The sequence below is a fragment of the Apodemus sylvaticus genome, chromosome 13 (assembly GCF_947179515.1).
Source record: "Apodemus sylvaticus chromosome 13, mApoSyl1.1, whole genome shotgun sequence".
Lineage (NCBI taxonomy): Eukaryota > Metazoa > Chordata > Mammalia > Rodentia > Muridae > Apodemus > Apodemus sylvaticus.
Window position 1 is genome coordinate 73,473,494 of NC_067484.1, and position 12,703 is coordinate 73,486,196.

At 51.3% G+C, this 12,703-nt stretch overlaps 1 protein-coding gene across 6 annotated transcripts in view; it reads right to left on the reverse strand.

Moving 5' to 3' along the window:
• Bin1 (bridging integrator 1) overlaps nt 1-12,703 on the reverse strand; it is a 59,330-nt gene that overhangs the window by 15,629 nt on the left and 30,998 nt on the right. For all 6 annotated transcript variants that reach the window (XM_052156076.1, XM_052156073.1, XM_052156071.1 and 3 more), the window contains exons 3-8: nt 8,927-8,981; nt 8,685-8,779; nt 8,227-8,322; nt 7,160-7,267; nt 1,639-1,724; nt 1,437-1,512 (exon numbers count right to left, since the gene is read on the reverse strand). In XM_052156076.1, coding sequence (XP_052012036.1) covers nt 1,437-1,512; nt 1,639-1,724; nt 7,160-7,267; nt 8,227-8,322; nt 8,685-8,779; nt 8,927-8,981 — 516 coding nt within the window. The remainder of the gene's footprint in view (nt 1-1,436; nt 1,513-1,638; nt 1,725-7,159; nt 7,268-8,226; nt 8,323-8,684; nt 8,780-8,926; nt 8,982-12,703) is intronic.

Here is a 12,703-nt window from a genome sequence, read left to right on the forward strand (position 1 = left end):
CTCTGGGAGTCATCTTGCTATTTAAAGGGACATCCTAAATGTCACACAAGAGTCTACTGTTTGGGAGGAAGTAGAATATTTATCTAACATACGCAAATCCTTTTGAACCAAAGGCTTTACACGTTAGGCGAGTACCTTACTGCTCAATCACGTCCCCAGCCCTTTTGATTATTTTAGTTTGAGAGGAGAGCTGCCCTGGCCTCAGACTCACAATTCATGCCTCCTTACTTCCGGCACCTCTTCCTACTGGTTTGATTTCAAGTATAAGGCACGTCAACATTTTACTTCTTAAACTTCATTTTTGAAGATTGCAGGATTTAATGTTAATCCTGGTTATTAAGGTCATTTTGCCAAGAAGCCTCTAAACCTAACTACAATCTCCAGAAATTTCTCCAAAATCACAAACAGAAGAAAGAGGTTGTCTCAGGCAGATGTGGGGTTCATTGCTGAAAACATTTCTCTTTTTATTTTAGCCACAAGGAAGTATAGAGGTTAATTTTTCTCCTACTTATACATAATTCTGCCTTTGGTGCCTTGAACAAATTCTGCAGAAAGGTTTCCGATTTACATATTTCTTATTGGGGGGGACACCATTCTGTGCAGTTCCTTCCTCCATTACTTAAGCTCCAGGATCTAACCTGAACCCCTAACCAGGCTGTGTAGCAAGCATCTTTACCCATCGCACCAGTCTTAACTGTTGTATGATTTGCCTCAAATCTTAAAGAAGGAAAAGGGAAATCAGGATGAAAAGAGAGGCCTTAAACGGGAGGGTTGTGGTCAGGAAAAGGCCCTGAACCAACTCTTTCTCTTCAGCCCCAAAACCTGGAATCATCATTCCTCTGGGTCCACAGGACAAAGTCAGAACAGCCACCATATAGAGTGGGAGAGCTGTCACACCAGGGGTCCCCAACCTCGGTGCTACATAGCTTCCCCTTTAATACAACATAAGAGTGTGAGTTTAGCACACCTCCTTTCCAGATTCAGGAAGAGAAACATCCCATCTCCCTACCTTAAGAAACACAGGAGACTGTTTTTTTAATTACCAAAATTCTGGTAACTTATTTATTATTTATTTTTACTGAGGAAAATATCCATCACTGTTTCTAGCTCTGATCTCTCAGAGCTGCCTGGGAGGATAATCATAGTCTGAGAAAGGGATGATCACATTCTCAAAATGTGGTCCAGAGAAGAAGTACAGGACTGGGCATGGCAGGCTGGAGCTGGACTGGACCACCCACAGCTGCCCCAGGTAGAAAAGTTAGCGTGGTCATCAGAGTACCCAAGCTCCCCACCCCGCCTCTGACTGAGGCTGTGCACTGCCGGGCCACCCAAGCTCCCCACCCCGCCTCTGACTGAGGCTGTGCACTGCCGGGCCACCCAAGCTCCCCACCCCGCCTCTGACTGAGGCTGTGCACTGCCGGGCCACCCTGGCCTACCTTACTCATCTCTTTATGGAAGTTTTCCTCCAGACACGCGATGCTCTGGAACGTGTTGACATAGAAACCTACGCGGCTGCCAGAGGAAGAGGAGGTGACATGGTGAGAATCACACGCACCCTCAGAAACACAGAGCCCTGAAGTGAGTGGAAGGCACAGGGCCAGGCTGGCCACCAGGGATATGGGCCCCTCCTGACTTCACCTGTTCCACAGGGACGGCAGCTCCTCCTGCAGATCCACATTCATCTCCTCAAACACCTTCTGGGCTTTGATGAGCTCCTCTTCTGCCTGGGATGGAGAAGCAGTGAGGTATGTTAGAATCTGTGTGGAACTCTGCCCTGGGGAGGTGAGCCAGACCTGCCCTCATAGCTGGTACCCTCTCCAGCCTGGATGTGGACCTCAGGGCCTGAGCAGGATAGACTAGTCGTGGATGCCCACCCAGCATTTCCCATTGGAGACCTAGAGGACACCCTGGGAATGGGGACGGTTGAACTGCCATTAGAAAAAGAGGGTTTGTGGAGATAGGCAGTAAGACGGCTGGAGACGGGCTGGAGAGATGGTTGGGTTGATAAAGTGCTTTCAGGATAAACAGGAGGACCTGAGTTTGATCCCCCAGCAACTACATGAGAAGCCAGATGTGGTAGGACACCCTAGAAATCCCAGTTCTGGGGAGGTGCACACAGGAAGATCCCTGGAGCTCACTGGGTAGTCAGCCAAACTAAACCAATGTGCCTCTGGTCCCAAAGAGAGATCCTGTCACAAAATATTGATCCGGACAACTTCTCGGGGACAATACAAGAGCTTGACTCTTAGCCTAAACACACAGAGACATACATAGTGGGGGAGGGGAGCTTGAAATCAAACAACCTAGAGACCTGGAGTACAGAGGCAGACCCCAGACTCAGGCAAACCCTTCCTATTTCCACATCAGCTCCCCTGAGCCAAGTGTCAGCCCTGAGATTCAGCTAGCCTGCTGCTGCTTTCTCCAACTCTTCCTGAAGTTTCCTGTTTTGCTCTCTTGGGGCCGGAGCCTGCTTCACTCTGGTGTCTAGTTTCTCATTACTTTCATAGGTAAGTTTTTCCCACAAATCCCTCTCCTATGATCTGTCCCAACCTAGGGCCAGCGGCAGTGGGATGGAACTGGTCTGAGGTGCCCATACCCAGTGGCCATGGCTCTTCCTACATCCCTTACTCTACCAAGAGGTGGCACTAGACCCCAACACCAGCCAGAGCAGTGAGTCACACAGACAGGGTTGACTCACATTCAATTCTGACTCACAACCCAGGCTCCCTGGGGCATCAGGCTCAGGGAAAATGTGAGGACAGCAGCCTCTCATTCTAAGGCTGGCGTTGGAACCACAGCTGGCCAGAACACCACTCAGACAAAAGCACATCTTTTTTTTCCTCCCAGGCCAAGCTGGCTACTTCACCCACCTTAAGGCCCACCAGGACCAGCCCACTGAGCACCCAGTCCTAGTGTACCCCAAGCTGGAGCCTTGGATGTGATAAGAGATGGGACATCTGTGACATCTGACCATCACACACTCCAGGTAACACAAGGGCTCCCGAGCAGCCCTTTATAGAGTCTAATTTAAAAACAGAGGACACAAAACAAAACAAAACAAAAAACCCAAAAAACAAAGAAATGAAAAAAAAAAAAAACCTTTAAAGGTGAGACTGGGAAAACAGCTTAGGAAACTACACACAAGGACTTCTGTTTGACTCCCAGAACCCCCACTTTAAATTTGGGACCTGGAATCAGAAAGATGGCTTAGTAGTTAGGTTAAAGGGTGCTTCCTGCCCATCCAAAGGACCTAGATTCAGTTCTAGCGCCTACATCAGGAAGGTCACAATCCCTTTTCATTTCAATTTCAGGTGATCTGACTCCCTCTTCTAGCCTCTGAGGGTGCCCTCCTAAAGGTGGCAGACACACAGACAGACACATACACACATACACACACACACACACAGCAGGGCCTAGTAATGTGTGTCGTCCCAGCAAAGAGACCCCTGAGTCCCCTAAGTCCCCTAGCCAGTCACCCAGCCTATTTGGTGAGTCTTGGGCTAATGAGAAACCCTGTCTCATGTGGTACAGAAACTCTCTCAACAAGAAAAAGCATTTGCTACAGGAGCCTGACAACCTGAACTCAATCCCTGAGGCCCATGTAAATGTAGAAGAAAAAAAATGGTTCGTCAAAGCTTTGAATTTAAACTTTAAATCTAAAGTGGGTTGTGGGGTCAAACAGAAGTCCTTATGCATGCGTAGTTAGGTTAAAGGGCGCTTCCTGCCCATCCAGAGTTTCCCCGAGCTGTCTTCCCAGCCTCACCTTTAAGGCTTTTGTTTGATTCTTTTTCCGTGTTTTAATTTGATTCTAAACGGACCTCAACATATGCATGCCCCCATATACTAAATAATAACAACGATGATGATGATGATGGTGATGATGATGATGGTGGTGGTGGTGATGATGATGATGATGATAACAACAATAACAAAGGTAGATGGTACCTGCACTGGATAGTTTTATGTCAAATTGGCACACAAACTAGAGTTATCTGAGAGGAGGAAACTCCTCAGTTGAGAAAAGCCCTCTGTGAGATCAAGCTGGAGGCAAGTCCATTAGGCATTTTCTTAATTACCAACTGATGGGGAAGAGCCCAGCCCACCGTGAGGGTTTCATCCCTGGGCTGCTCTTCCTGGATTCTCTAAGAAAGCAGGCTGAGCAAGCTATGAAGAGCAAGCCAGTAAGCAGCAGCCCTTCACGGCATCTGTGTCAGCTCTTGCCTTCAGGCTCCTGCCGTGTCTGAGCTCCTGATTCTTTCCAATGCAATATGGAAGTGTAAAGCCCAATAAACCCTTTCTCCCCTACCTGCTGTTTCATCAAAGCAACAGAAACCCTAACTAAGACAGTGCCTGAGGAACAACTCCTGAGGTCTGAGGTTGTCCTCTGACCAACACACACACACACACACACACACACAATTAAAGGTGAATTAGGAGGGTGACCTAAAGACAAAAGATTCCCTTTGGACAGGTCAGATCAAAGCTGGGAGCCTCTCACAGTACAGATAGGTCCAGGGTCCCAGCGACACAGCATAGAACAAGGGCAGGTCCACTTTAAATTCCCCGAAGTCGGGACCTGCATCCTTTGATATGTGCCTCCTAGCCCTGCCTTTTAGGAAGTGCTTGGAAGGCAACTGTGCACACCATACCACAAATACCGCACCTTAGGAAGTGGCAGAGCAGGGGAGAGCTGTGGGTAAAACAGAAGACCTCCCAGCCCCCACATCCCTCTCCATTCTAAGACAAAGAGCTGACTGGAGAGTCTGGGCCTGTCTTGCAGGCAAGCCCGAGAGGCTGGTGCAAGCCTGCAGAGCCGCCAGGGCCAGCAGCGCCTTAGGAAAGCAAGTCAGTTCTACAAGCACAGCCAGCAGAGGGTACACTGTGGCTTAAAGTCAAGTCTACCCTCGGTGCATTAGGGTCCCAAGTTGACGCTCACAGCTTGCTACTGGTACCTGCTGGTGACAAGGGTGGCAGTAAAGTTGCTCTAGCTTTCCAGCTAGGCATTAGGAGGGGAGGGACAAGAGGGAGGTGTCCCATGAGATAAGTGAAACAGCCCAGCATCTGAAAAGGTGACCCTGTGACTCAACCTCCCCTGCTGCTCCCCACAGTGACTTAAGGGCCCTTCTAAGCAGGAGTCCCCAACCCACACCCATCTCAGGAGCCCTAAAGCATCAGGCACACCCGTCCCAGGAGCGGAACGCCAAAAAACCTGCCTTTGGCTCTAGCCCCGCCCAGCCACGCACGCATCCTCCTGCTCTTCCTCCCAAGGCTCAGTGGGCGTTTCCAGACCTGTAAGACCACACCCACAGGCTCTGAATAGCCAATCACCTTGATCCTAACCTCAGTGCCTCCAAAGTTAGCCCCAACTCCTTGGGCTTCGAGAAATTAGACAGCGGTTCACATCAGAAATTAGGCAGCTGGCCTTGTCAGGCCGGAGCCCCTCCTTCCCCATCCTGCACATTTGATACGTGCGGTTGGAGATGGTGAAATCAATCGGGAGGTGGCCCCGGAAAAATGGGGCACTGTCCAGGAGAAATCCGACCTCTTCCTGGGTCGAGTCTTGGCTACCTGCCTCATCCCCTCTACAAAGGGTTTCCTGAGTCTCAAGCAAGGTTGGAAGACAAACAAAAATGTGTGGTCCGTGTCTCTTGTTCTACCTGCCTCATCTCTAGCGGACCCCAGCCAAACTTTAGCCAGTTCCAGGTTCAGGACACCAAGAAGACTGTAGGATTCCCGGCAGAGTGGTGGCATGGTCCAGTGTTTAGTAAAAGTCCTTTACAACCTTTGCCCTTCACGTAACCTCCAAAGGATGACCTTTCTGGACCCAGGTCTCCCTGATAGAGCTTAGCATCCCAGCCAGGATACAGTTCCTGGAGTCTCCTCCGGTGGCCAGTTTCTGAGTCCTCTCTAGCAAGGACCACCCTCATGGAGCCCAGACCAAGGGCCAGGTTAACGACCTTGGGTTAAGAGGCCCACTCAGCTACAGTCAACTCTGGGATCCTGGGAGTAAGAGTGCCACTGGGAGCAGATATGTTCCTTCGAAATAACTTTGGAGCTTCCAAACAGCTCGAGGAACAGGCCAGGAGCCCCCAGAGACAGTGGGGTGCTCAAAGGTGTTCCAGGTGCCGGTCATCTGAAAAGAGCACAGACCTGGGTAGGTGTCCAGGTCAGCCACAACTTCTAACATTGGTCAAGTGTCTCCTCTAAAATAGGAGTCTCAAAGGAATCTCAAAGCCCCGCCGAACCCCACCCCGAGACACACGCTTCCAGCTCAGACTCTGACCCTGCTTGTCTCCAAACCCCAGAAAAAAGATAAGCCCTCCATGATCCCTGGGAAGCTTGTGGAGGCTGGGTAGAATGACACCCAAGAGAGGACAACAGACCGGAAGGCGCCAGCACGTGCAAGGTTAGAAGCCAGTATCACCTGATTTCGGAGCAGGTTAGTTTGAGCTACAAGATGAGCCTGTAGTTTGCCTTGGCACCACTGGGGGGCGGCTTTCTCAAGCAGCGAGACAGGCTGGGGGAAAGTGGGGGAGGGAAGGAGAGGTCAAGGCAAAAGGAGAATGGAGAGACAGGAGGGAGGTGGGAGGGAAAAAAAAACAGAGACATAGATAATTAAACAGCAAGCCCACAATCCCACGCGGAGACAGACAGGCCAGCCCCCATCTGGAGACCAGCCTGCAGCAGGTGTAGCTTTTCCCCCCTCCCAACCCCCAAGGCTGAGAAAATAAGGGGGCTCCCACCCACGTGGGTGTGGAAAGGGGGTGTCGAACTGCACAACAGCTATGAGAAAAGTCAGCAGGGTTTAGCACACAGGGCTCTGCCGCCCACCACAGGACTATGTGACTAGCCCACAGGCTTGTTCCAGCATGACAGAGTCACATCGGATCCCACGTCAGAATTCTGCTCAGTGCGTTGAGCAAGATAGTGCCACGCCAGGGAAACCCAAGCTGGGTCTATTCTCATCTGGGAAACTGCCTCAGAGCAGGGCAAAAGGGTAAAAAGAGGCCAGCGACAGCCCCAACCCGCCGCCTCCCTAGGCACCCACCGCAGGGTCTTCTGCGATCTGGCACTGGGTTCAGCGCCAACCCCACCCGCAGCTGGAAACCTTGGACTAACCTCTCTCGGATTCCCGGACCCTGTCGCAGCCCGCCCTTACCTTGGCAATTTTGGCTTCATCCTTCTTTTTGGCGGTTTGAAGAGACTCATAGTGGTGCCGGGCGCTGTCGTAGTCCACCAGCTTCCGCCCACGCTTGGCGATGCGTGACTAGGGAGCAGAGAGAGGCAGGATCAGCGGGGCTTGATGGCAGGATTCCCCAGGCTGAGCCCAGACAAAGCAGGCAAGAGAGGCCTGAAGCAATATATCTGGGTCCAGACTCCAACCTGGCAACAGAGCTTTCTGGAGGCAGGAAGCTTACTGTGCCTAGTGCTCTGATCTCTCCGTATCACCCTTTTCCCTGGCAACAGGGATTCACCTGTCAGAGCGATCTGGCCAGGACCGTATGAGCTGAACCATTTTCCTCAGCCAGGCCCCAGATCTCCTGACTTTATATATCTGCACTGCCTGTAAGGCAGATAGCCCTCCTAAACATCATCTCAGACTCGAGAACATCCATGGACGCAGCACCTAGGGGCCTGGAGGCATTAGAGAAAACCTTAGTAGGCAAGGCTCCAAGCATATATTCAGTTCCAGCAGAAGCAGCCAGCTTTCTGAACACTGGATACTACAAATACACCCACACAGTTAACGGGCAACCCATACCCTACCAAACACATGGCACCAATACAGGGCTTGGATCTGACACACCTCCTCGCACCTAAGCCCCTGCCTGAGGTTATATCAGTAGTCATGATTACTGGAAAGGAAATTCTCTCACTTGACACACTGCCCAAAAGCTGTGCAGGGGCGCCAGGGATGCAGCTTTGTAAGTTGTCACTCATGCTAGGGTAGGCATAACCCCCAAGTCACTTCAAATATACTTGGGTAAGATTATTTCTTCGGTGTATTATCAGTGCCCTATATCTCCCCTAGGAGATGTAGCCAACTAGTGACTGGTCACAGACAGACCAGCCCTGAAGAGGCAAACTGACAGGCTAAGCAGATACCTGACCACAGGGCAGCCGCTTCCCACCTGAGCCAGCTCTACATCATAGGCTTCTTCCAAAGTCTAGCTCCTTCCACAAGATCGAAGCCCACACAAGACGAGGAGGCCAGAGGTCTCTTACCTTGATATCAGGGAACTGGCCCAGGTAGGTGTCCATGGTGAGCAGAGCCTGGTCCACCAGCTTCTGGTGGTAATCCATCCACAGTAGGTCATTGTTCTGAAACACAGGATGGAGAGGGCTGTGTAGAGCTAAGGCACACAGGCCAGGAATGAGGGTGTTTCACCGTCCCCGGCTCTCACCCCAGAGCCTGCCACCTCAAAGCTCTACGGACTCTCAGTGCCTTGGCTTCCTGAGTTTGCAGTGTCCCTGGGATGACAGCAAGGTTCGAATAAAGACTATCGGGATCAGCAAGGGGGACTGTGGCGAGCACCAAAAGCAAAGCCTGCTGAAGAGGAAGGCAGCGTGGCCAAGGTTACAGTGTGTGTGAGTGCCAGAGAATCAGCGTAGCTTGCATCAGGATGTGAGACATTGCAGGGACAGGCCCTGGGGGAGGAGTCAAGCCGCCCACCCATGCTTACCTCCGCAATCTTGTTCGCTTCATCCCTGCCGGGCCACTCAGGTTCATACACCTCCTGGAGACACTCGCTCAGCTTCTTGGAGGCTTCATGCATGGCTGTGGGGTAGGTAGAAGGTGCGTGGGCTCCACATGCCACACCCCCCATCCAGCCATTGCCACCACAGATGTGGCCCAGCTGACCCGTAGCTCGGCCCACCTCAGCTCGACAGCCCCAAATCCTTACAGACAGACACATCTTCTTACCTTTAACAGAAGCCAGGTAGGTCCGAAGATCCTTCTGCAGCCTAGTACCCTCTGTCTGCCAGAAAATCCAAGAACAAGGTCAGGTCCTGGGGACACTAGTTCCCAACCCTCCCCTTCCTACTGCCAATCACATAGCAAACCAGGCATCCTTCTTGCCAACAGCCACCAACCTGTGTTCTCCCTACAAGCTGGAACCTCAGAGAACAGCAGCTGTGGACCTCCAGCCATTGTTACTGTCACCGTTACTCCCTTGAGCCCCACAGCCCCACTTGCCAGCCACCACTCAGTAGTGTAAGAGTGGCTAGAAGATGAGACCCCTGCACAGTGATGTCACACTGTATGTATGTATGTATGTATGTATGTATGTATGTATGTATGTGATACTATACACACAGAGTACGCAAACGCAACAGTTCAGATCTCAGATGACAGTAAACATGTGACAAATGAGCTCAGAAACATGGCCAGGTGGGTTCAAGGACCATCAGGCACCTCGTTCTGCAACTTTAGGTAGCACCCAAGACCAGAGACACCCACAGTCCCAAAGTAAGGGCAGAGAGCTCCCGTGAGTCTTCAGGGGGACTGTGGTGCTGATGAATAGAGGGTGGCAGACTCCAAGAAGAAGAAGAAAAGCACAGAGTCAGCAGAATACAGAAGTACAGAGATACTGCCAAGAACGCCAAGGGCCTCCAGCCCAGGTGACAGAGATGGCGGAGAAGGCTGGAGAGGAGTGAGCAGACTAGAAGCTTCCTGAGCTAGCAGAGTAGCAGATCCCCAGAGGCAGCAGAGAGGATGGAACCACAGGCTAGACCTCACATCCCTATGATAGAAATGGACCAGGAATGCTGAGACAGGGTACCAGGAGGGTTACAACACCCAAAGTGCTAAGTAAAAGGAACGCACAAACAAGTCTGAGGTTCTTGCAATAAGCAAGTCCGTATTCTTTCCTGAGCCTCGAGAATACAAAACAAATAATGACCCTGCCTGGCACACCACAAGTGCTCAGGAACTGCTCAGATGAGACACCAGGCCCCAGAGCTGTGAAGTCAGGCCTGGGGGCGGGGGCTCATCCTGGAGAGGGGTATGCAGCTGAGGCTGCTCTGTCTTGGCCCCTCCCACTCTGGAGAAGAGAGATGGAGAGAAACCCATGGCAAAGGCACAGGAGACCTAGAGGGTGCAGCACTCAGCCTGAAGATGATCTCTGCCCATACTGGGCCACCTCCAGGAAGGGCACACAGGGACTGGGCATCTTCCTGGCTCAACCCAGCATGCCCCACCCTCTATTGCTTACCCCTCTTCATTTGCTGGAACCTGCACTTCTCCCTGGGCCCCACAGCTCTGTGTACCTTATCTCGCCATCACTACCATCACTTGACAAGGATGCTGCCAGGTCAGAATCATAGCGAGCATCATACAAAGCCCGGAAGATGCAGGGAGCACCTCCAAGCTGGAGGGAGGACTCAGGCTAGCTACGTAACTGGTAACAATGTCTCCCAAGAAGCTCCTGAACTGTACAGATCTATAAGCTCTCTCCCCAAGGTTATATAAAGAGTAACAATTGCTGGCGGGGGAGGGGACTCTCCAGCCAGCCGCACTGCCTGCAAGTCAGGAAACTCTAGGGGGTGCCGCTTTGGTGAGTCATCACCCACGCTGGGTGGGCTTCTCAGGACACAGCTGCCTTTGAGTCACCAGTGCCGGCTCCAACAAACTCACTAGTTCACTACGCTAGACTTGGGTGGAGTCCAAGTTTTGCCGTTTGCCATCTGCTGTCTGTTTTACAGCCTAGGACACCAGCAGCGAAGGTTTAAGAAAAACACGAAAAATTAACCAGAGAGAGTGAAAGGATCAAAATTTCTCTCTAAAATGCTCTCAGTCCCCCTAGAGGATAGCTGTACTTTGAGAAACATTAGAGGCGGGTCCTGTAACCCTGTCTGTCACACACCCACACCCACGGATGCACAAGCCCTTTATATGAAATGCCAAAAATTATGCACAGACCCTGCATGTGTCCTCCTGTGTACTGTACGCCATCTATCTATGCATTATTCATAATGCAAATGACATTTAAATAGCACACCGCATTGCTTTTGTTTGGATAATCGTGTTTGTTGCTACTGCTGCTGCTGTTCACAGAAATATCTTCACTCTGCAGTTAGGTAAATCCACAGATCAGCATCATAAAAATAAGAGAGGCTGACCATCTGGCACGTAGCCCTGCTTAGCATAAGTCTGAACACCCAAGTTCAAGGCTCACTGAGAACAAATTAAATGAGGAAACAAAAGCCAGAGCTAGAAGTGTTTCAAGACAGGATGCAGAGGCTTGCGGCAGGACAGTTAGAATCCCAGTACTCCAAAGCGTCCCCACTTTAACACCTAAATCCTTCTCTGTTAGAGATGAGGGTTAAAGTGTGCCCGTGAGGTACACTGCCACTCTGCTACCCAAGGCCATAGAACCTTCCAGACGCAGCCCCTTTTCCTGTTAAGCATCCCTCATCCCAGCTATACCTTCAGCCCCCTTCCTACCTCTTCCAATGCATGTGCCTATCTTCCACCAAAGCAAGAGGCCCCCTGGGGTGGGACAGGCATTTACTCAACTTGCACAAGCTGCGGGCTGTACCAAGGTTCCTGTGTCTTCCAGACACTGGGCTGTGAGCAGATTAATACCCTCAGTTGAGGAAGGGACTACCCAGAACTGTCTTCCTTGGAGCCTAAATAAAATGGCTGGGCCATAATTCTCTAGAAGTTCCCGAGTTCCAGTGCCATTAGAGTCCAGCTAGGGAAGAATGTTCTAGGCCATGGCTCAGCTGGGCCGGTGAGTGTTATGAAGGGTCTAACGCAGAGCCAGAGGAGGCCGGGCCCAGCCAGCCTCCACACACCCATGCCAGGCCTTCCTCTATCCAGCCCCACCCGAGACCTATAGACTCAGAATCCCATCTCCTTGTGGTTTTAGGGGACAGTTAGCTTCAGCTCCAACTCTTGCTGCTAGGCATTCAGTGCCAGGGACAGGATTTTACTCTAAACAGCCAAGAGTAGGGCTCAAGCACCTCAGTGAGCCTTAGGACCCAGCAGTCTAGAACTGCCCTACATGTAAGAGCTCAGCCAGCCTGGCAGCCCGTGATAGTTTCTAGAGGGCTGAATGGGGTATGCAGTGCTGGAGGCTGGAAGCAACATGTGCTCTCCCTAGGACCCATGTTAGGACACATGCGAAACTACTGTGTGTGACTCTGAATAGAGTAATGACTACAAGATGTGTTAAGGAACCAACCACAAGCCAACTCTGATATGAGCCAAGCCTGAGGCAGCTCCTAAGTGTTGATAAATCAGCCCTAAGCTGTGAGCCCGGATGGCCCAGATCTCACATCCACTGAACAATACAGAAAAACTGGAGCATTGGAGGTGGCCCCGGGATCGTGCTGCTGTACTGAGATGGCAATTCAAGACTCTGCACCGGTCCCCACTGGCAAGGGGACTTTGAGAATGGCCACTGTGTGACTCTGGCTCGAGTGACCATCAAGTTTCCTACACCTTTGCTGCTCCAGCCAGCACTGACCATTGCTCGCAAAGACTATCTGGACCGTCCAACAGCGCCACCACAGCTGCCACAGCTGAAGAAGGACCTAACAGCACGGGTCAAACCTGCTCCAAAAATGACCTCACTGGAGAAAAATCCCAGTAGAAGCCTGCATTTTATGCCCAATAGTTCACCACTTGCTGAGGTGTCTATTTAAATGGGACGGCTATAATCTCTGTCTAGCATGGCATTGTAAAGAATCTTTG